This window comes from Eurypyga helias, unplaced genomic scaffold (assembly GCF_000690775.1).
Source record: "Eurypyga helias isolate BGI_N326 unplaced genomic scaffold, ASM69077v1 scaffold15118, whole genome shotgun sequence".
Taxonomy (NCBI): domain Eukaryota; kingdom Metazoa; phylum Chordata; class Aves; order Eurypygiformes; family Eurypygidae; genus Eurypyga; species Eurypyga helias.
In genome coordinates, this window is record NW_010267655.1 from 33,002 (window position 1) to 56,705 (window position 23,704).

Sequence of the window (23,704 nt, forward strand, 5' to 3'; positions counted from 1 at the left end):
GGAAGTGCAACTTTTTTTTTCTTTATTTAGGATGTGTTTTAAGCATCTTTCACAAGTATTTCAGAATGCTCTTTCTTGAGTTTTAGCAGCAAACTTGATATTCATGGTAATGATATACTTAGCAACTTAATTTTCTCAGAAGCTCTTCTTGATGGGTGCTTTCTTGGTGTTGGTTAAAATATAAATGATCTTATTTTTGCTTTTAAGGGGGATCACATTACACTCTTTGAGTCTTCATTTTTAGCTAGAAATAAATAAATATACCTGTAGTAACAATATAGTGTGTCACTCCTGACGTGCTAGGGGAGGAGCAAGCAATGTAATTGTATGCATAGTTAATAATACTAAGTCTTTTTATTTTGAAACAATGAATTGTAATTTACAAGCCTGCATGAGAGCTCATTGCCAGGTTTCTGTATCAGATTCATTTACATAGGACTTTAATGGCATCATAAAATAGCTTAGCAACAATACCATGACAGAATTTATGGCACTGAGAATCCTGATGCAGTGGTGACATACCAAGATTTTCCTGGAGGAGAAAGCAGGGCCAGAGATCTCAGTTATAGTCATTAAAATCATTCATTATCATTTTCCCAAATTCACCCTTAGTAGCACACCTATGCACTGAAAATGAAAAAAAAAATTATTCTGCGATAGGAATAGATACCTAATGGGTTCATGGATCTGGTGTTGCACAGAAATTCAGTACTGGTAGTAGCAATACCCATGTACTACCTGCTTTGAAATACAAGGAGTTTCTCTGGGCTGAGCGTTTCTGGAAAGCTTGCTGCTATAATGTAAGTATTTAAATTAGTGCTGCCTTGAAAATCTAGCTGTATATAACCAGGTTAGGAGTAAGCTCAAAGACATCATCCTTACTCGAATAGTCCAATTTTATTGTTTGTGTCAGTAGCACATTCTGACTGTAATTCTTTTTATATCCTGAAGTTCCTAAATCAGGATCCACGAGTCACTTTTGGACTGAGTGAGTGATGGTGGTGAGCAGCTCCCAGTTATCTACAGAACCATGCTGAGTGATGAGTTCTGTTGTTTTTTCCATTGAGAGTATGCAAAAAGAGGTCCATGGTGGTCATTAAAACTCATTCTTCATTCATATCCTGTTGTATGCTTGCTATGTTATTCTGAGGATAATCATTCATATAGCAAAGCACTTAAGTACATGGCAGGAGACCATTCAGAGTTAATATTAAGCATCTCTTTCCATACCACAATGGATCAGGTCACTCTTTATTGGTGTCCAAAGTTCCTTAGCTGTAAAACGGTACCTAATGTAATCATGGTTTTGATGAGAGGTAGGTCATTAAGGCTTATGAAGCACTCTGAAGTTCTCAAGTGAGATATGCCTTAGAGTATTAATTAGTTAACTAGGCATATTTAATCACTAAAATGTTTGTCTTCTTGGTATATTTCATGTTTTGACTGTAGGCATTCATTCATCAGACACTCTTAGCATTGGTAAGTCTGTTTCTGATTGTTGGGACATGGCAGCTTTAATCCCTTAAGGATGATACAGGTTTTTGATTTTTTTTCCATTTGTTGTGTTTCTGGAAGCTTTTTCTTCCTGTTTACTCTTTCTGTGCCATGAATTTTAGTCACTTCATAAGATGTAGACAGATACACTAAGATCTTTGATCCTGTCTAGTCACATTTTTTACAAGAGAGAGTTCTCACGGGCTCGTGAATCTAGTTCCTCTGCAATAGGAGCCTCACAGGGAATATCCGTTTGTTCTTCAGACAACACACTACTGTAGTTTAGATACCTCTCTTCCTTTTCTCTGCTTCCTTTGCTGAGGTATTTGCAGTGAACAAACTGATTCTTCTTAGCCTTTATTTTGGTAGGCTAAAAACCTCAAACACTGAGCCTGCCCTCGTAAGGGAATGTAGCCATTTGCTAATCATCCTAAGAACCCTTCTCTTTCTTGGCACCAGAGAAAATCATGGAGTTCAGGCAATGAGAATGGAAATACTCCCCTACTGCCTTATATGATGGGACTTCCATATCTCTGATGTAAATGCAGGACTAGTGTATCCTGGGATCATGTTTGCCTTTTTAATAGACATGACACAGTGCTCTGTCGCTCCCTGTAGTGTTGTTATTACACAGAGATTCCTGGGGGTTTTTTTTCTTGCTAATTTTTCATATTCGTGCCCTTCAGCACAGTTCTTCTGTGCCAAGATCATTAATAAAAATACTAAAACAAAACCATCCCACAACCAATCACCGAGCAGCCCTCCCCTTTCAATACGTTCAGTTCTTCAGTCTTTTCCCATATAAAATAAATAGAAATTTCCCATATGATCCCATATCAAATACTTACTGAAGTGTGGTTGGATAACACCTACCATATTTTCTTTACCTTTCTTCTATCAAAGGAGAGGTACTGTGTAAGTCAGCTTTAATCTACCTTCTGGAAGCCACTACTGATTATAGAGACTAACAAATTGAAAAAGGTGAGTAACAGGGGCTTCAAAGAAAGTGGAACGTTCTTCTGAAATACGGTGCCAAAAGACAGACAGCTGATCCACAAAAAAACATCCAGGAACGGATCTGAGAGACGAGGTGATGTGAAGTTTTGTAGATTGAAAATCATTTGTGATTGGTTTAGTAATAGAGAGGAAACTCTGCTGTGCCAGAGGAGCAGCTGTGATCTGTGTCAGGCAGCAGAAGTGAGGTAACATGAAATACGTATGGTCGAGTAGGCTTTTCTTCTTGTGTGAAATGGGCTGAAGCATGCTGAAGACTGCTTTAGGGAATTTACTTGGGATGAACAAGAGATGGTTGGTGGTCTTGGAGTTGGATTTAATTATCCTTCATTTTATCACTGTAAGTTTGCAGTTTGAAGTATGTTAGACGATAATAAAAATGAAGGACTGCTTGAATAATGTGGGCTTAATCTAGACTTATTTTGCAGAAAAATTTCTAAGAACATTAGTATTGGCAAGACTCAACCTATGCCCACAAATTGCTTATTTTGGTGTGTTTTGCTGGCCCTTACTGACAACAGAGACTTGGTGCACATCACTTGCACAGCAGCGTGTTATGGCTAAGCAATGCCCGTTCCATAGTCAGTGAAGATAGTTTGTTTAGCTTGTTACTTGAGTTTGCAGAAGTTGACTGTACATCTAAAGCATGGGTGAGAAACCTTGGAGTTTCTCAGAACTTCCTTTGAGAATGTTGATCATAAGTGTCTGTGGTTTTAAATGCCATACCCAGTTTTCACTTGTTTGCCTGAACTACAGTGGGAAACAGCATTTCACTGCTTATTTGATGTTGAATACCTTCAAAGTACCTTATGAACAATAAAAGCAGAGCATCTTTAGAGAATCCTCAAACATGAACTATTTTTTTATTAGACCCATGAGCAAATCTTCAGGTGCCACAATTGTATCTTTGAAGATGGTCGAAATGTTTTGTTTAAAAGGAAGCTTCGAAGGAAGCAAACTAACGTAAAAGCGTCTTTCATCTTGGTTTGTTGTATATCTAGATAGTTGGATACCTCTTATAACTAGCTCCTTGTCTGAATTTATGGATACATGGGAAATTTAATATGTTCAGAAGGACTTTCGGTTTTCTAGTAGTGCGGGATTAAAAGGATTGAAATCTTTTATGAACTGGAATGACTGTTGGAAAGAAAAACCTGCCAGCATGCAAGCTCAGTGGTGTCTTGGGCAAATGTAGAGATGTCCTGAATGCTATTTGGTTAACTGTGTAATGTTTCTAAAGGATACTGTTGAAACTATTCTTGTGCAAGAGAAAATGGGCCTTTCTAAGGTCATGTTAGACATGGTGTCCCCATTCATGATGGTAGCAGAAATGGCTTCTTCGTTCCACTGTGCTAGAAGGATCTTGTTTTATGGATCTTTGCATAATGCAGTAAGTCCTGTGCATTGGAGTAGCATGTTGCTAGCCTTTCAAGATCATGGATTTAGAAATGGTCACCATCTGTGTAGACACACACAAGAGACTTAAATGGTTTTGAATAACCTTGGTGTGCAATACATTTGCTTCCAACATTTCAGGTAGAGATATGATTTTCTCAGGAAAGAATGACATTATATTTCCTTTCAGAAATGCGGCAGGTTCTGGACTATGATGGTTAATAACATCGGCTCTTAGGATGATTCAAACCCATTTTTAACTCCTGGCAGAAAACTTGTCTGTAAAGTAACTCAGAGCTGCTGTCTTCTAATTTCAGACTGCTTATAAAGGGAACCAGTTGAATATTTCTCTCTTCTTTTTTTTTTTTATTAGTGCAGCTGAAACAATTTTCCTTCTCAGCACACAAATGAGGCAGTACACCTTGGATATTTTACCTTTTGTCAAATAGAGTTTAATCTCTAGCTTTGAATTTGAAAGGGCCTATGTTTTTAGACATAATATCGAGCAGTGGTTAACCCAGGCGTACGTCTTGCCAGCTTTGATTTTTATAAGAGTTTAATCTCAGTTTGTATTTCAATTTGTAATGCTCAAATTGATTTTCATTTGGAAATAAATCCTGTTGCTTTCAGCCTTAGTGAGGTGCATTCCTGAGCTGGTTTTAGACAAGTGCTGCATGATTGCAGATCTGCATCAAAATGAACATACTCCCCATGAAATTGCCCTGCAAAGCCTAATTCTGCTCCTGAGGGACTGAACAGCTTCATGTGGTGCATGAATCCCTGTCTGCCGCAGCCTTCCGTCCCAGAAGCAAGCAGGCATTTCTCCAAATGGCTGCTGTTCTTCTGCCACAAGAATCGATTGTTTGCAAAGATAATTACTTGGAGGTGAAAGGAGACCTGCATAAGACATGTGAGATGGTGGATCTGATGACTCTGCCAGTGTTCTTTTCAAATGAATATTAATATTTTCCAGGTACCCAGTCGGTATTGAATTGTGCAGTCTGAATGCCTTGCTGCTGTTCCTCAACTGTTTGTTCAGTACAGGCATGTTTAACATGAATTACAGGAACTCGGTGTTACAGAAGGCATTAGTTATGATTCTCTTTCTTGGGAGAACAGTGTTATCAGCTACTTCCACAACCCGCAGGTCTAATTTCCTCCTGCCTTTACCATCACTAAACCTCTATAGCCACAGACTTCAGCTTTTGTCCATGCACTTATCAGTGGTGAAAGGTATCCGGTGTCCTGAAACAGATGAGGATCATCATCTGAACAAAATGATGGTTTTGGGACATTCAGCATCTAGTTAATATTTATGATGATAGTAAGTTCTTCTTTAAAACAAAACTTTTAGGGAAATCCCATTAGAGCGGCATGAGCTGAGCACAGTTAGAAGAAAGCAGAACTGTTCTCCTGTACATCTTCCTGAAAGAGAGGTTTGTGATCTGAGAAATTCCTCTTTATCAGTCTGTAGGATCATTCAGGGGTGTAGTAGGATTTCGGACAATATCGAATCACACTTCACTGTATTTATGTGGTGGTTTTTGTTCTTTCCTGTGGCTTGATAGTGTTGCATTGCAGGTGCTTTTTTTTTTCCCCCCCAATCTGCTAGTAAATATTTTCTACATAGTTAACCCCCTTAATTAAATTTCGTTTAGTTACAGACTTTGCGTCTTACCGCAAATATTTTTTCACTAGTTTTCATGGAAAGGTAATAGGATTTGCATGCTGCATTTTAGGTGAGAAATAACAAACAAAACCTTTGTTCACTGCCACCACAGATTCTGAGAAGGTAAAAAGGTGTTTTTTACAGTAACAGTTTATTATGTATGCCATTCACAGCCTGTAATCCGTAGGCTTGGAAATGGATAACAGGTTCTGAGTTGCTTGCAGAGAATATAGAGTAGTCCTGTATTTCATAAAGTGGTAAAAAAGCTGTTGGACATTTGCATTTAAATTTGTCATGACTTGCTGCTAGGTACAAAGTATCATCTTGAAAGGTTATTTTCATGAGGGTTTTTTTCTGCCTTTTAAAGTTCTCTATTATTCTTTTCCTTTCTCTGATAGTGAACCTTTGGAGATGCTTCTAGTTATTTAGATACTCTGTTAGCTCTTGACAGACAGATAGGTTTCCATTATATCATAGTATTTGAAAGCGGTACTTCATTTTGCCTGTTCATACAGTCTTGTGTTGAACAGAATTATATCCAGTTATACTTAACATTTCTGTAAAACTACAAAAAATGAGGAGGAAATGGACTGTTTGTATCCAATCTCCTTTTTTTTCTCTCCTCCGCTCCTTCATAGAATTTCTAATCTGGTATCTTTGTTTTGTTTTAATTCTTGGTAACGAGTAATGTTGAGTTAATTGCCCTTCTGAGAATGACAGATGGTGATTTCCTTAAAGCTGGAAGATCTTTTAATTGTTTGGTGAATTATTTACCTCTTTCTCTTCTTCTGTGAGAGCTTTGCTTTGCTTGCATTGAATTTGTCAAAAGCTTGATCATGATTTTAAGTATAGTTTGGGGGATCTGGTGTTGGTTGTTAGCCATGCAGACAAATAACCTGCATTGTTAAAACCCAGGAAAGCATCTGCAGTAAATTATCTTTACATTAGAGTGTTTACCGTTTTTTGTCACTTGGTTTTGTTTAGTTGCAATGCAGAGGGGTTGATAGATAAATGTGTATGCGGGAAAATTCTTGTTATTGCTGCTGCTACCAGAGACAGGTGCAGGCTTTTAATTACAACAGTGTTTTATTTTATATTGCTGCTGATTTTTTCAGATGAATGCACTGGACACACTTGGTCAAACGGCGTTGCACAGGGCTGCATTAGCAGGTCACTTGCAAACCTGCCGGCTGTTGCTGAATTACGGCTCTGATCCCTCCATCATCTCTTTACAAGGCTTCACAGCAGCACAGATGGGAAATGAAGCAGTGCAACAGATTTTAAGTGGTGGGTAAAAATAAAGGCTCGTGTATTTGAACTTCAGCTTCTTTTACAGCCATCCTGTGCACACATCTATACTATGTACTGCATGATACTTCTCAGGAAAAGAAAAAAGGGCAAAAAAAGCCCTGCTCAATTCAGTGATTTTGTGCAGAGCAGGAAATAAATAAACGTCTTGTGGATTTAGAGCATGCTGCTGTACGGGGAGATTATAGGAAGGCAGATATGAGGAGTCTGGGGTTTTGGTAACAAGTTCCAGGGTAGCTGGAATATTGCTGAACAGGTGAGAAACCTTTTTCCTCTTCTCAGCCACCCTTGTTAGGTACTCCATACTTCAGCAGTCACAAGGGTGTTACTGCCTGAAAAATACTGTTGGTTGCTAAACCACTTGAACTTTCACTTCACATCTCTTGCTTGTCCAGCAGAAAGACATTTTATTGTGAAAGTGCTCTGGATACTGTTCAGATAACAGTGTGTTTATATTTTGCATTAAAAAGGTGAATCAGTTTTTGAAGAGGTTGCCACCTTTTTTCATGTAAGTGCTAGAGGGTTTCCATCCTCTTACCAGTATCACATTTGAATTTTTGCAAATAGGGAGAAGAATAATTGATCAGTAGCTACTGCAGAGCAAGTAACTCAACTTACAGCGGGATATGCATGTAGTCAAAGAAAGGCTGATATCCAGATCGATGGGAAGACCTATGGTAGCTAGAAACTCAATTTCCTATAGTGTTTTCAACAATGTTAGCCTGTAACAGGCAAAAAGAAAAAAAAAAAAAAGAGGCATTTTATAGGAGTGCAAGGATAGACTGCTTTGAAGTGTACCCACTCCTGAGATGTAGCTGGTTACACAGGTGTAGCATTACCTGTGTAAAATATGCACATGACTGTATGTACGTGTGTGGAGAGAAGAATGTTAGATATGACTCAGAAGACAGTAAATATATCTCCTGCTGTTAGAGATAATAGGAGTTTGATTTTTAAAAAAGACAGTACTGGCAAGTGTTCTGACAACATTCATTTGATTTTGAATTAAAAATTCATTTTCACTGACCTTTTCTAGGGAACCTCAGATGTCATACTCTACTGCTTTTCACTGGAGAGGTAGCAGCTTTCTCTTACAACCCTGAAGGTCTTCAAGAGTGAAAGACTTGAAAGCTGAAAAAATGCATGTAGTGTAGATTGTTGATGCTTTGTTCTCTATATTTCAAAGCTAGTAAGCGAATGCGGAAATTATTTACAAAATATTACTGCCTGTTCATTTTTTGTAAGATAGGGTTAAAGAAATTTTTAAATGTTGGAGTTGTTTTGGTAGAGATTGTTACATGACTTTCAAGTTCATAGCTTAAAATATTTTCTATACATACTGGAAATTTTTTTCCTCACGCTTGACTGCTGAGCTACTTCCTAACTCTGGGATAACAACCATGAAAACAGCTTTCCAATGGCATAGTGGCCAGTGGATACAGCTTTACTCTAGCTGCTTGTGATTTTCATAGGAGTATGGCCATGTGATGTAAGAAAACCTGTAAAGTGAACTTCCTAAATTTTTGAAATGCTTATTAGAAAATGCTGCTAGTTTTGCTTTTCTTGAAGAGTAAGACTTGGTTTTTTGCAGCCTTTTAGTACTCAAATTCTCATCTAGTGGAATTGAAATTTCTTTTTCCTGTAGTGATTAGATTGTATTTCTGATTGATTTCCTTTTTTTACCCTCACCAAAGTCGGGGTCTTGGCTATCTTCGGAAGACAAGGTCAGGAGTCCAGAGAAAAGATAAAGAATTGCTAAGGAGCGGAGCTTTGGATCCAGTATAGGACTTAGCCTTACCTGTTCTCTCCCTGCCTCAGGATACTGAGATCATGGTGCTACTGGGGAGAGCAAGGGAAGGCAAAGGACTTACGATGAGGAAGGTGTGAACTGAATTCCTAACCCGCTCCAACAGCAGGAGTTCGATGCTTATTATGCTTTGCCCACAGTCACTAACATTTGTGTCAAACCCCTGCTGCCATCCTTCTCTTGCAGCATGTGTTTGAATCACTTAGAATCATAGAATCATTTAAATTGGAAAAGACCTTTAAGATCATCGAATCCAACTGCTTGCTGCTGGAACTGCTCCAGAGGATAGAGGTAGGCTTGAGGAAAGGAGCTGGCAGCTTTGGCTGTATTGATTAAAGGTGCTACTGTCTGTCCCTCTTCCAAGAGCACTCTCAGCCTTCCTTCAACCGAGAGCAATTCTTCACCTAACAGCTGAGCTTGTAGGAGTTGCTTCTCACTTCCTCCTCATAGTGGGTATGGAGGCAGGGAGGTAGCAAAAAGCTACAAAACGCCGATCAAGAAGAGAAAATAGGGCTGCAATAGGAAATACTGCCTCAGAGTGAATAGATAAGTTGCTGTCCTTCTGTAAGAATAGCTGGGTAAGAAAACAAACAGCCCTTTCTACACATTCTCCACTCCTGTGGTACACTCACAGATTACATTGCAAAGTCAGGCATTGACTGGGTTCCGGGGGTTCCGCAGACACTCTGTTAGTCTGTAAGATGTACTTTCTCGCAAGGTCTCTGCAGTTTCTTCTCAGGACACAGTACCAGTTCTCTACATTTAAAGAAGTCTTTTAGGTATTTTTGCTGGAGTTACATTCCCATCTAGAATGAGTTTAGCCTGTTACAAGACTGACTTCCTTACAGCATTCTTAGAGGTCTGCAACCCCAAGTTCACCTTGCCCATTTGTATTGACATAGGCAGTCCTTTCTGTCACTGATCAGGCAGCATGCTGACAAAACTTCTATTCCATAAATCCTTGAGCTTGAGAGGAGTGGCTTCTACAATATAAAGTAGTTTCTGTTAAAAATGAAGTGATCCAGATTGCCTTTTCAGCTCCTTTTTGAGCAACACTGAAGAACTCGAGGGATAGCTAATCCACTCCTCCTTTCCAGCCATTTCTTCCTCTTTCCTCAGTACATGCTTGCTTTCTCACAGCTGTATTTCTAATAAAAAGTGGGGTAAAAAAAGAGTTTTGAAGCCAAAATCCTGTCATTGTCTTACTTTTTTACTCTTTATATGACTGTATCTCTTTCAAGGTCTCCTTTTAATCACTGTGTCATTCTTCTGATTCTGTTTTTAACCACCCTGTGTTTATACCAAGGGACAGCTCTCATTGTTGGTATGAAGTGCAGTACATGACTGGAACATCATAAAGCAAGCCGTTGCCGTGTGGCCCAGGGCCATCTTAGAAATCCTGTTCCCTCGTCACTGCGTTGTAGCAGGAGATGTAGCACGAGTGCAGAGTGCAAAGGCTGTGATTTGGCTGCTGAGCAGAGCCCATTTAACCCTGGCTGTGCACTGGCACCTTGTGCAGTCTGCTGAAATTGTTGAGGAAGGTGCTTTTGGTCTTCAGCAAAACTTTGAGGCTGGCCCAGTGAGCATGTATATTTCTTAAATGCAGAACGGGTCATTTTTTACCATAGATAGGATTAGTAAAGCATAGAAATTCCATTTGGCAGAGTAATGTCAGCTCAAGAGTCTAAATCTGACTGGTTTACACTGAAACTAAGGTTCCTTATTCAGCCGTTTAGGCAATATGAACTTGAACATCACAACTCCAGGTGTGTTTTTACAAATGTCAACAAACTTCTCACCCCCCTAGTTTGGAAAATATGTTGAGCTCAGGTTAATATAATTTAATTATCCTAAGTAATCCTCAAATCCTAAAACATTTTTCTCCATGTAGAAAGTACACCTGTGCGCACATCAGACGTGGATTATCGGTTGTTAGAAGCATCCAAAGCTGGAGACCTGGAAACTGTGAAGGTAGGTTTGAGCAACACATGTTAATTTTCCATTTTGTATTGCTGTGTGAGGCTTGTGGAAGCCTCTGCTACATGAGTTGTGGAGGTAGTGCACAGTGGATGGCAAATCACAGAAAATGAGAAGGCAAACATCTTCGTGGGTTTTTTTCTAGAAAGCAGTGGATTAAGATACTGAGGTGTTTCTCTTGAGTTTTTGGTTGTTCATTCTCCCAGTCCTTCACACACTCCTGTCTTCGATGGATACAAATGTAGTGTTGCAGGTACGGCCATAATTCTTTGAAGGGGCCCCTGTGATGCTCAGAATCACAATTGAGTAGAAAAAAGCCTCAGGTGCTTGATTCAGTCGGAAGGCAAGCAAACAAAGGTGTTAACAGACAGCAGACTTGACATTTTAAGCCTTCCTTAATCTGAAGATGAAAGGTCAAGGCGTGGAATCCCAGCATCACAGGAAGGTTTGATCTTGTCTTTCATTCTTGGTCTTTGAGCAAAATAGCCTGAAGATAGACTGTTTTGCATGCATTCTCACCTTGAATGTCAGTGTCACACAAATTAATATTCAAACAGCAGCAGTTTTTTTGCACCAGCAGCTTCTTTGACTGCCAAACTCAATATTTATAGATTTCTGAAGACAGCATAAGCTGGAAATGGTAACGTATCTGGAGAAAGTTACATGGTCTTGAACCTGGTGCTTGATGATTCAGAGGGTCACCCTTTCTAATACATTAGGGGGAGCTAAATTGCAAAAAGAGTTTACAGATATTTGCAAAGCACTCATTCTGCAAAGCTTCATTCTGCTTCCATCTTTTAAGTCTTGTTTGTTAGGGAAGTACTTTCACCCATAAATTTAGAGCAGCTATTTTTTTAACTTTGCCTAAGTGGAAAGAAATTTCCTGAAACGTAACTTCTGAAAATGAATATATAATAATAAATGGATCAAATTTTGTTTTGAGGTGTTTGGGGATGATGGTTTGGAGTTTTCCTCTGGTTTTTGTTTATTTGACTTTTTTTTGAGGGGTGGTTATTTGTTTTAGTTCTGTACTAGATTTTGGTTTCTTCTTTTGTCTTTGCAGCAACTTTGCAGCCCTCAGAATGTGAATTGTAGAGATTTAGAAGGCCGTCATTCAACACCGCTGCACTTTGCCGCAGGATATAACCGCGTATCGGTCGTGGAGTATCTGTTGCACCACGGGGCAGATGTGCATGCCAAAGATAAAGGGTACATTTCATTCCATGATATGTTCCATTGCTTTCTGTTAGTGTGAGACTTCTACCCCCTTTTATTCATTTTGCTTCAGATTTTAGTGATCATCATGTTTTTCGCCTGAAAAAACCTATTTTCTGCATTGTTCCTGCCGTCACTGCAGGGAGATTTATAGACCATTAAGGTATACTTAGCTTTCTGGCACAGCCATTGTCAAATATGTATCTGACACTGTAATATATGATCCTTCTCTTCCCCTTTTTGCCCATTTTGGAGAGTTCATTGTGCTTAAAAGCAGCCTTTAAGTTATGTCAGTTGATTGTAAAATTAGTTTTGAATTGCATGAGGTAAAATGCCAGCGTTAACTCTGGTAATTTTTTTTAGTTCCATTAGTTAGCTTTTATTATATAGTTAGTTATTTATTCAGTTAATGCCTAGTTAAATGATACGAACTGTTTACAGGTTTTTGCATTATTTGCAAGGAATCACATAGAACAGCATGATTATATTTGATCTTTCACTCCAATATATTGGTTCAGGTGGGGGATAATTCATTTCCCATGCTAAAATACATTCAGGCTCTCCCTAAAAGAGAAATGTTTGAGTATCTGTCTGTATCTGTCAGGTGTGCAGTGCTTACTAACAACTGTACTCCAAACCCATCGTATAGTGTTACACCTTTCCTGAAGTTTACACTCAAGTGGCCAAAGTCAGAACATCAGTGATTCTTGCAATTTAGTGTTTGGCTGTTGTTAACAGTACTGAAGTTACTCGCTTTTGGAAGTAGTAACATTGGTGCTTTCTAAGCATTTAAAAGTCTTGTGGATGGTAATGGAAGAAGGATAATGAAGTTTTAAAGGGTTTTTTAATAGCAGGGAAATAGCACCATGAAAATTGGGAAGACTGAAAGATACTGTAATGTCTGGCAGAAATGAGGGTTTTATCTATGGGAAATTTGTGTGATTGCGTATTGGATTTTATTTTCTGTAGCTATTAATACTTTCTCTTTGATTAGTGGCTTAGTACCCTTGCACAATGCCTGTTCTTATGGACACTACGAAGTGGCTGAACTCTTGGTGAGGCACGGTGCTTCTGTCAACGTGGCAGACCTGTGGAAATTCACTCCTCTGCATGAAGCAGCAGCAAAAGGAAAATATGAAATCTGCAAGCTGCTTTTAAAAGTATGTGATTTGGAGTTCTCAGATGTGTCTTTAACTGTGTATATGTTTATTTTTGCTGAAGATTAATTAATTAATACAAAGTTGATTGCTTTCAGCGAGTTCTTTATGGTGTCTTTGAATCTGTTTTCATCTTACAGTTGTCAGATGGTTTCTTGTGTAACATGAGTTCACTTACAAAGAATCATCAGTACAGTTACTTTTTCCAGTACATATACTATTAGCCAAGTAGGATGAGACTCTCAAACTGGAAAAAGCAGCTGGTTTTGTGCCCAAACAAACAAACAAAACCCAAACAAAACCACAAAACAAAAAACCAAAACACCTTATCCTATTCATCCCTTTCTGGAACAGTTACTTCAGTTAAGTAAACCTTTGTAAATCCTTATGCAAGAGTGTTACAGACCAGTGACTGAAGGTGGGTCCTAAATATCTGGCATGTGAGAAATTTGAAATGATTATGTTAATGTATAATTTATCAAGCTCCTGAAGGACATGCATATTAATATACTGTGGAGTAAATATTCATTATAATTAGTGGAAGAACCTGTAAAAAGCATGAGGTAATGCCAACATGTTTCCAGTGAGAAAAATGAGTTTGAGAGACTTCTTAACATAAGGTCATATCCTGCTGTAGGAGGATATGGTAAAAGAGGGTGCTAGAGTAGAATTTCTTGCCAATCCCAGTTCCTGTTTAGCTTTGCCTACTCTCTGTCCCTCTGAAGCACAGCATTTCAAACAGGAGTAAGTCAGAATACAAGTAGTCTTTAAATGATGAGGCTCTTCCCCATCCACTCTTCATTTGCTGCTGCAGAGCCTTGCTATTTCCCTCCTATCTCATTAATTATTTAATTCGGTTAACAAAAAAGCATTCAGAGGGGGTTAGCACATCAGTTTGAAACACATCTGCAGCAGAAACCGGAAGATACTCAGAGATGTCTGTGGAGTAGGCACAATGATGGCCATGGCTGTGGTAGTAATGCCTGAATAGACACGTTAGCGCAAGCTGTAGGAGTACTCATAATGTCTCAAGCACAGCGTTACTTCTGTGGACACCAGAGACCTCTGGAGTTTGCTGATCATTCCACTGGATATGTAGCCATTTTTTGTGTTCAAAGGATCCTGAGTGGATATATGACAGGAAATAGAAAAGTGCTGAAATCCTTCTTTTGGAAATCGCTCTTGCACTAGAGCTAAATATGCCCTTAAGGTGACACAGTTTTGTAAAGGCTCTGGGTGTCCATGGTTATGTGCTCACGCTGCAGTTTGCTCAGGGCTTCTGCTGTATCTTTTCTGCCAGCTGGCAGTACTCTCAGTTCTGCTGAGCTGTGGATGTTGAGCTTGACTCCTCATGACTTGCGCTCTTTCTGACCTGTTCTGCTTGAAGAAGGAAACAAAAATGTGCAGGCGTTTTGGAGAGACTTTTCTTCTTTCATCAGCTTTCTTTAAAATTACCATCTTCATTTGTTTCTATGCCTTTTAAGGGGTCTCAGAAGGCACTGCCTCTTCATCTAGATACTTATTCTGGAGAGCCATTGCAGTCTAAAAGGCTTTGTGAAAAGAGTGCTCTCTTCCCAAAGCATCACAGATGTGGAACTGGTTCTCTGTAATCATGATTCTGTCCCTTTCTGTCCCTTGCTGTTTACCCTTTACACCCTGAGCATTGCTGTACTGCTTTCAAATACAAGGCAGTTAATTCCTTCTGCTCTCCCCATCTCCAGCTTATTCCCTGTGGCTCACACTAACACAGCTTTGCCAGCATCCCCAGTGAGAAATGGCAGGGTAGACTTGCTGCCCGGGTTTGACCACTGTGTTTGAGTATTCTGAAGGGACCAGCCAGAGAGCTATAGTGCCAGCAGCTGCCTCTCCTTATCTGTCTTTGCTTTTCCCACTGCTGCTGAGAGAGGAGCTGTCCTCCCACAGAACTGTATGTGAACGTGACTCACACCATATGCTGTATGTAGATGTATGTTCCTGCCCTTGTCCCATGCACCAGTACTGTGTTCCACTCACTGGCTGATCCGTATGTTTTACCAGCACAGACATACTCCAGCAGTCATCCAAACTCACTTTCCCGCCAAAATGTTTTCCTCACTGCTTTCTGGGACCTGCGAACTGCTTAAGATGGTGCTGTTATCTATTGGAAAATGTATAAATTAGTGGTTTTTTAGTTCTTTTCTCAAAACAAGTGCCTTTCGATAGCAGGGTGGCATTTAGTGAAACTTGGGGCCTGGCTTCACTAGCTCAGAAAGGTGTGCTGAGGGAACACCGCTGGCAGCAAGTTTGCAGGAGAAGAGAAGGATTGGCTGGCAAGGCATTTGCCTACTAATACAGTTGATAATTCATGTCCCTCGCCTTGTCTTGTGCCACAAAATAGTGACTCACTTACGTGCACTGCTCTGCTCATGGTTGTGATAGCGGTGTTCCACTTTGCTCTTTGCAGCATGGAGCTGATCCAACAAAGAAGAATCGAGATGGGAACACTCCTCTAGATTTAGTGAAAGAAGGAGACACAGATATCCAGGACTTACTGCGAGGAGACGCTGCCTTGCTAGATGCTGCCAAGAAGGGGTGCTTAGCACGAGTGCAGAAGCTATGTACTCAAGAAAATATCAATTGCAGAGACACCCAAGGAAGAAATTCAACACCGCTACATCTTGCAGGTGGGTGACTCACCAGGTTTTAAAGGCTGGTATATTTATGATAGGGCTACAGAAGTTAATCACCAAAACCAGGGTTGGTATAGTAAGAGTTTCAGAGAGGATTGTCCTGTACACAATTGTTAACTTTGGCAGCAGTATTTCAGGACATAATACAGTTACTAGGTAAGAGGAGCTTTTGCAGTGGAAGATTTGCTTTAGCTTGACTGTCGTAATAATTTTTCTTAAATTTAGCTTTCCTAATACCAGATTTCCTGTGCCTTTTCTACAGCTGGCTACAACAATTTGGAAGTAGCTGAATACCTTCTTGAGCATGGTGCTGATGTTAATGCCCAGGACAAAGGAGGATTAATCCCCCTACACAATGCAGCATCCTATGGGGTAGGTGCAGGCATTCTTGCCATTCGTAGACAAATGAGGAACTCCTTAAAGTCATATCCAAAGACAGTTATTTTGCAGCTGTCTTGCTGTGAACATAGTTCAGGTTTTGATGGCATGAAACACTTGTTGGGCTTAGTTGCTGTTGTGAGTCCTGTTTGCAGTCCACAGATCTAAGACAGACAGAGATTCCGCTGTGCTGTAGCAGTTAAAGGCCGCGGTTCGGAAAGATCACTAGAACATAGCTTTTGTGCAGGCAAGCAGATACGCAGTATTAAACAGTGTTAAATTTGGGATGACTGTTGAAACAGAAAAGACCTCAAGTTGTTGGTGAAAGACTTGGATGGAAGGAAGAGGATAATACCAGGGGATTGCGTCTAGGTGACAACAGGGAAGTGGAGGTCTGTTACAGTTGGTCTCTGGTGGGGGGAGCTCTTGCTAAAGCTGAAGCATTGAGGGGCTACTGAGTTTGTAGTATGGGTGTCCTCCTGGGCAAGGTGTCTACTGCAGTGGAGATGCAGTGGCTGATTCAAATCCTTTTGGATGAGGCAGGCCTTCCTTCCTCCATATAGGAGGAAGCATCTATGTGCATGCCAGTTGCAGAGATGGCTGGTAGATTTTTTACAATCAGTTATTAACTATGAATGAGGTGAGAAGAAATCTCTTGCAAATAATTATACAGAGACAGTGCTTGAGAAGATCCCAGCAGTGTGCTTATGGTCAGGCAGAGAACATGAAGCTGAAGAAGTAGTGTTTTTGAAGGTCTCATCGTATGCTTTGTCTATTGCTACCTGGCCCTGGTACAAGAAGAGCAAAATCTGGGAGAGGTGATCATAATAGAACCACGATTGCTTTTGTTTGAGAGCCAAATGAAATAAGTACCGTGTTCACCTTGATTGTAGGAAAGTGTATCGATGAAACTCAGCCTGCACTGTTTGTGTTGGTTCTCTACCCCAGTCTGGGAATCCCAGTGTCCTAAAGAGCAAAAAGCTCCAAATCCTGCTGGAGGTTTAGAAATGCAACACATTAATTCTTTTACGATACTGGGCATTATTGTTCATCAGCATCTGCATAAACATTAAATTCCCAGGATGTTCCTTAGATCTAGAGTTACATTCTGCTGCAAAGTTTGTGTTGTTTTCAAGCATGTGAAACCAAACCACGTTTGACATTCCTTACTGGCACAGGGAAATGTTACAAGATTGGTTCGAACTGATTATCACTTCTGAAAATCATAATGCCAATCTAATCTGGTTGTCTTACTTTCTCTAGGAAAAGTTAATGAGGCAGCATTTGGTGCTTTTCCATCACCTTAGTTACGGGTTACTGTGTACCTTTCCTGTGGTAGCCCACACTTCTGTCTGAGCTGTCATCAGCCCGTTCAGATCTCTGTGATGGGAGTTAGAGAAGAGATGAGTACTGGTTTCACAAGTCCATAGCTGGCAGGTTTCACAGGCTCAACCTTTTCCTCACAAAGTATCTTCAGTTCTCCCACCCGGCACTTCATGATGCGTGTCCCTCAGTAGGGTTTCATGTGGCAGCAAAGTCACAGGAACAGCAACTGCTTTAAAAGTTTTGCAGAAAGTAAGGTCAGCAGTCTTTTCAAACTACACTTATTCAGAGATCAAGCTCTTTTACAAGAGCTGCTGAGAGTCACTCAATTGCCATCGAGAGGAAAAAATCTATTGGCAAGTCGTCTTGGCTTCTGCTTACGATTTCAGTGTTTCTTGCTCCTACCTACTCGTTTTGATGACCTGCTTTTTTATTTCATAGCTGTATTGCACAAGTAATTTTATTGGTCAGAAGCAGCCAACAATTTTATTTGCCAGTTTGCTGTTCTCTTATTTTAACTTGGGAGACATCAGGGATGGGATATCAATGGAAGCGTGGGGTTATAAGATCAGTACTTTTATAGCCCATGTAAAACAGTTGCCCCTTATGACACTCATAATGCATTTTACAAATGCAGCTCTCCCATAAAATATAATTTGAGAAAGAACAAAATCGTGCCACCACAAATGGGTTCAAGGTCTTGCAGGAAACTGCAAGAAGGAAATAACGTGTGACGACTTCTGTGTACATACATTTAAGTGGTGGCTCAACAGTACAACACATGGATCTTTAGAACATCTAGATTCCTATCATAAATGTTGCAGCCCTGTAAATTTGTGTTGCCAGTTCAAATTTGTCTACAAATATTCTGACAGTTAACTCTATTGGTTTTACGCTGGATCAAGTATCATGTCTGCTCCTGCTGCGGGCACAGACCCTGTGCAATGTACTTGGGGTGATTTGGCAGAAATACAGTTGTGTGCCTGATTGCAATGATACGTATGCTGGTGGTGATCTGGCAGCGCAAAGGTACAGATGACTGTGTAGCCACAGTGTAAAGTGGTACCTGAAGAGGTGCACTGCTGCATAGAGACAGGAGGTAGAGAAGTGGGAGAAATTAGAGGGCTCTCTAAGCACCGTTACCTCCAGCAGGAGAAAGGAAATACGTGTTTTACCAGTTCCGTGTTGACTAAGATGTTCTTCTGTTTTCTAGCACGTGGATATAGCAGCACTATTAATCAAATACAACACATGCGTAAATGCGACAGATAAATGGGCGTTCACACCATTGCATGAAGCTGCACAAAAAGGAAGGACACAGCTCTGTGCTCTGCTGTTAGCTCATGGAGCAGATCCAACCATGAAGAATCAAGAGGGTCAGACACCACTAGATCTGGCAACAGTAAGTTCGTGTTAGTGTGCCAGCCACAGGCTGCTCTGGAGGATTTGCTCTGCATATCAAATGGCTTTCTAAGGCATCCTCAGCTTTCTTTGCGGTGAGGTAAAGGGAGATGAGCATCTCCAGGATGCCTATTTGTGACTTTTTACCAGTGAGTGGGCTTTTTCCTTTGGCTGAGATCTTAACGTGGCTTGTGATTTAAGGTTTGCTTCTGCTTAAGAATTCACTCCTGGGATCAATCTCCTCATTGTCAGAAATAAACCTTTCTGAAACCTTCCCAATGACGGTCAATCTGTGTACTGTTGATGGTTATTTCTTTGCACCTAGGAGGAGATCACATGGCCCTTAGAGGAATGGGTTAATTCAGAGGCTAATTATGCTCAGTGTCTGCCTATTACCTCAGTTCCTTATTGTCTGATTCCAAAATAACATTCTAAGATTTGGAGGTGGCTATCAAACTTTTTTTAAAACTGCCATCCAGAAACTTTCTTGTTAGTGGTGGCAGTGGCAGCTGGTTAAATAGCTTCATAAGGTTATGTGAACATGTATGTTCCAGGTTGACCAGTCTCGATGGAATAGATAATGCAACCAAATTGGATGCTGTGTCTGGTTATAGTGCAAGTGTCTGCTAAAGCCATTGTTTGATTTATGGAGAGTTCCAGAAATACCCTCCAGAATAATCTGAGCTCTAGAAAACTTTCTTTCTGATGAGGAATACAAAAACTATTTGATTTCTCTGGGCGACAGTAAGGATGTCTTAGTCATATTCTACAAGAACATGGAAAGAGGAAATTCTTGACAATGGGAGTCCTGCTTAATTTAGTCAACAAAGGCTAAATCCAGTTGTTAGCTAAGTTCATAATTCTCTGTAGCTCCTGTCTGTTGGTTTTTTCTATTATAACACTGTAAGATGTGATTATAGCAAAGTGGTAGTCTTTCCATTGAAACCCTGATCCACTGCAAAATGCTGCACCAGAAGTTGAGCCCGACAGAGAAGTTATGAGGTGGCATTGCCTGGCCTAGGTTGTGAAGGCTTTCAGGTTAAAAAGTTCATTGCTCTTCCTGGCTTTAACACCTATAAAGTCATGCTGCCAGAAAGGAAATTAGATGTACCTTCTCACATACCTTTAGAAATGGGGAGAACCCACTTCACCTGTGAATCAGAATGTTCTCACAACCATGAATCCCGTGTTAAAAAAGCTGGTAGTTTTCTTTTTAAGGGGGGAATAGAGCACTCAATTAAAACAAATTCAAAGAGGAATTCTTTCCGGAGATCAGTGACATGTGATAATAGAACCTCATGTTGAATGTTCTTTCTCTTTTGCAGGCTGATGATATCCGAGCTCTGCTGATAGATGCGATGCCTCCAGAATCGTTGCCTACATGCTTTAAGCCTCAAGCTACTGTTGTTAGTGCCTCCCTGATCTCACCAGCATCTACGCCATCCTGCCTCTCCGCTGCCAGCAGTATAGATAACCTCACAGGGCCACTGGCAGAACTTGCCGTAGGAGGGGCATCCAATGCTGGTGACGGAGCAGCAGGAACTGAAAGGAAGGAAGGAGAAGGTGCTTTTGCTGCTGGACAAGTTTATGTTGCCAGAAGTACAGTAGCTTAGTACCACAACAGGCCTTGCTTTACCTGAAAAGCATTTCTGATTGGCCAGAAAATACTTTACAATTTGAACTGTTATCTGCGTTTCAGAGTGTCTGATGCTTGTTCTGTGCTCACATGCTCTGCTAGGAGCATTGCTGGCTGTTCATCTGTGTTTACTGTCCGTGGTTAGGTCTGACGACAAAGACAGATCTGATTAGGTGCCCAGATGTTTGTTGTTGATTCTATACAGAAAATCCAATGAGAATTATTTTGGTGAAGGAATTATAACTGTGGTGGCTGGGGAATTTTGCTAAGGCTTTCAAAACCCTTTGATTAGTATCTGGAATGCGTGCTTTATGTCAGCGTTTAGGTGATTACATAGCAAAAATAACCCACCCTTCCTTTCCTTCTGCACTATGATTCTGTATTTGCCTCAGATCATCTGTGCTTTTTAGTAGTGGAGTCTGAGGGGGGAACAGTGATGAGCTTTGCACTGAGCTTTCATACAGTAGAAGTGGATTGTTTATTACGGACATAAACAAACTGTAAAAAGAATCAAGAGTTTGGCCTTTGGAGAGAATCAGTGATATTGCTTGATTTTTGTTTTTTAATTCAGGTGCATAGAATATAATGACTTATTTCTTCTCTTCTAGTTTCTGGGCTTGACATGAACATTACCCAGTTCCTAAAAAGCCTGGGTCTTGAACACCTTCGGGACATCTTTGAGACAGAACAGGTAAGTGGCAAGCCTTTTTAAGCCTGTGTGTTTAGTAGGTAGACTAATCTAATAAATTTAAGATGCTTTCATTCCCTGGTTGAAAAGGGGAAACAAAATAAACCACCTTCACACCTACAGAAAATCAAGTGCATCCAAGAAGACTGCAAATGAGTTGCCAGATACTTCATGGTTGTGTGATTCAGCTATCCGGTGTCTTTCACTTTCCTATACATACATGATGACTGCCAGTTTTTCTTGTATTCAGAGGGTGACTTTGGACACAATGGCTGTATCAGTTAGGTTAGAATGTCACATGTACTTGTCCTTCAGCAGTCTTGAGTCTGTGCGTGACGCTTTGGTTAGGTCTAGGAAACCTTCCAGTTTCACTCTGAGCTGAAGTAAAGGTCTGGTTTACCAGAGCCGAAGGCACACTAGAGAAGACAAAAACTACATTTCTTAATAGTTCAGGACTATAGCATTAACTGGGTTTTGCAGGTCTAAGTTTCAAATGGGATTGAGAAATGGGGAAAAAACCCATGTGGATTCTGTCAATCGTTCACAGTATATGAAAAGAATACAACTAATGTAATAGTTTCTCAATCATATGTTACTTTTTAGAGCAGAAGTACCTCTAATGTATTTGTAGCCTCTCTTTATGTACCATTTCTTAAATTTAACATGTTAAAGCTAGTGAGATGATTTGTCTGCATGAGCGGGATGGACACAGCGCTGGAAGTGAAAGGTGCAAGCGCAAGAGGTTGGATTTCATGTTGTTTATTTTTCCTCAGGCCTCTGCTGCTAATCTTTTATGAGGCGGTCAGGAAACAAACATTTGAAATATAATGTGTTGCCTACAGAAAAATTTCCAACCGTTTCCGTGAAACAGTTGGAGGAGGTATCTCCACAAAGTTAAAATACCATATAATCTTTTTTTCCCTTCCTGTATATGAAGCATAAGTTCTTTCATTAGGAACTGCTACTGTTAAGAAGCAAACCAACCTCAAACCAACCTATATTCTATGCACATTTCTTTTTTCTTATTATTTTGCACGCCTTCCTGTTACCATGCTGGTTCTGTTATACTTTTGCTTCCTTTACTCCTAACCTGTTTTTAAGATCTTCCCTTACTAATAAGATTTAATAATGCAGATCAGATTCATTATATACATTCATCATTTTGAAACTGTTTAGCTCCTCTTTTAAGTTTCTTTCTAGCAAGAATGTCATTTTCCTTAAGCTTATTGTTCTAAAATGCTTTTTCCAAGCACTGTTGTACCTTCATGTGAACCTTTTCACCTTGGCTCTTGCATCCTCCTGGTGCTTTCAGATATCTGGGTTTCTTCTAATTTGGTATTTTTCTGGTATTTTTCTAATGTTCTGCTGCACGTGATGAATGTCTTCAGTGTCTTTTCCACTGCAATCCCAGTAGGCTTGTTTTCTGCTCAGTTGGACAGATGTTCAGCGTAGCTATTAACTCCTTGCTTGTGTTGCTTTCTTTTGAATTAATGATACTCAGTTTGTAGTGGACAGAGTTCATACGTGCAAGTCCAGTTGTGCTAACAATCCAGCTTCTTTTGAATGAAGTTGTATGGTCTCCCATTATTTGCTGAGCTTCCTATTCTAGTTTAATGTGTAAATTTGGAAATAGATTTCATATAACTATCTCCTCCACATGAAGCCTTTTGTTTTTCACAGAATCACCTTGGTGGACAGTTGCTTTAAGTGTAATTTATTTAGCCTTTAACTCCTGTTCTTTAACAAAGTTTTTGACATCAGGTTTTATTACCTTTCTGCTTCCACCAATAATCTTTGTGACCTTGAAATCTAAAACCTTGTCAGGTGATTATAGATGTGTGTGTATATTGCAACCAAATGAACAGTTATAAGTGTCCTCACAATGTTAACTATTTGCAAAAACAGGGGAATAGTTGAGCATGACTTACTATAGCTGACCCACTGTTTTGATACACGTGCAAGTGTGGATATACACACACAGTAATAGCACACACCATAATAATGCTGATGTGAAAGCTTATAGAATATTCACTTATGTTTGTGTAGTGAAAATAATGAATTGTGCAACAATATAAAACTTGGAATGCTTCACACATATTCCCAGATTTGTCCCAGCATTTCTGTGCATCCTCCTTCTACAGAAGTAAAAACGTTGGTGGGAACCAGCTCTTTTTAATTGCTGTATGTGGAACACCTTCAGGCTGTAGCAGCTGGGTATGGTCCTGTGATAGGGAGAGGCTTGCCAGAAGGTGGCAGCAATTAGAAGTGCAGCAAAACATAAAATATACATGCTTGCTTGGTTGCACCATGAATACATTCCATTTTTTGAACTGATAGGTCTTCAGCCTTGGAAATCAGGCCAGATTTGCCAAGTGATTTTTGTGATCGTTTACCTTTCCAGATAACCCTGGATGTCCTGGCAGACATGGGGCATGAGGAGCTTAAAGAAATTGGGATCAATGCGTATGGACACCGCCACAAATTAATAAAAGGTGTGGAGAGACTTCTAGGAGGGCAGCAAGGTAAATATGACACTTGTATTGGTTAGTCTAAGTGTAGCATCCAGCAGGCTC

At 40.1% G+C, this 23,704-nt stretch overlaps 1 protein-coding gene across 1 annotated transcript in view; it reads left to right on the forward strand.

Moving 5' to 3' along the window:
• Nucleotides 1-23,704, forward strand: part of TNKS (tankyrase, TRF1-interacting ankyrin-related ADP-ribose polymerase) — a gene marked incomplete at its 5' end in the record, with an annotated part of 61,818 nt that overhangs the window by 30,454 nt on the left and 7,660 nt on the right. The window contains 10 exons of the mRNA XM_010157509.1: nt 6,688-6,859; nt 10,579-10,658; nt 11,728-11,873; nt 12,874-13,039; nt 15,480-15,699; nt 15,968-16,077; nt 18,620-18,808; nt 20,133-20,370; nt 21,052-21,134; nt 23,533-23,653. Of these exons, the coding sequence (XP_010155811.1) occupies nt 6,688-6,859; nt 10,579-10,658; nt 11,728-11,873; nt 12,874-13,039; nt 15,480-15,699; nt 15,968-16,077; nt 18,620-18,808; nt 20,133-20,370; nt 21,052-21,134; nt 23,533-23,653 (1,525 nt within the window). The remainder of the gene's footprint in view (nt 1-6,687; nt 6,860-10,578; nt 10,659-11,727; nt 11,874-12,873; nt 13,040-15,479; nt 15,700-15,967; nt 16,078-18,619; nt 18,809-20,132; nt 20,371-21,051; nt 21,135-23,532; nt 23,654-23,704) is intronic.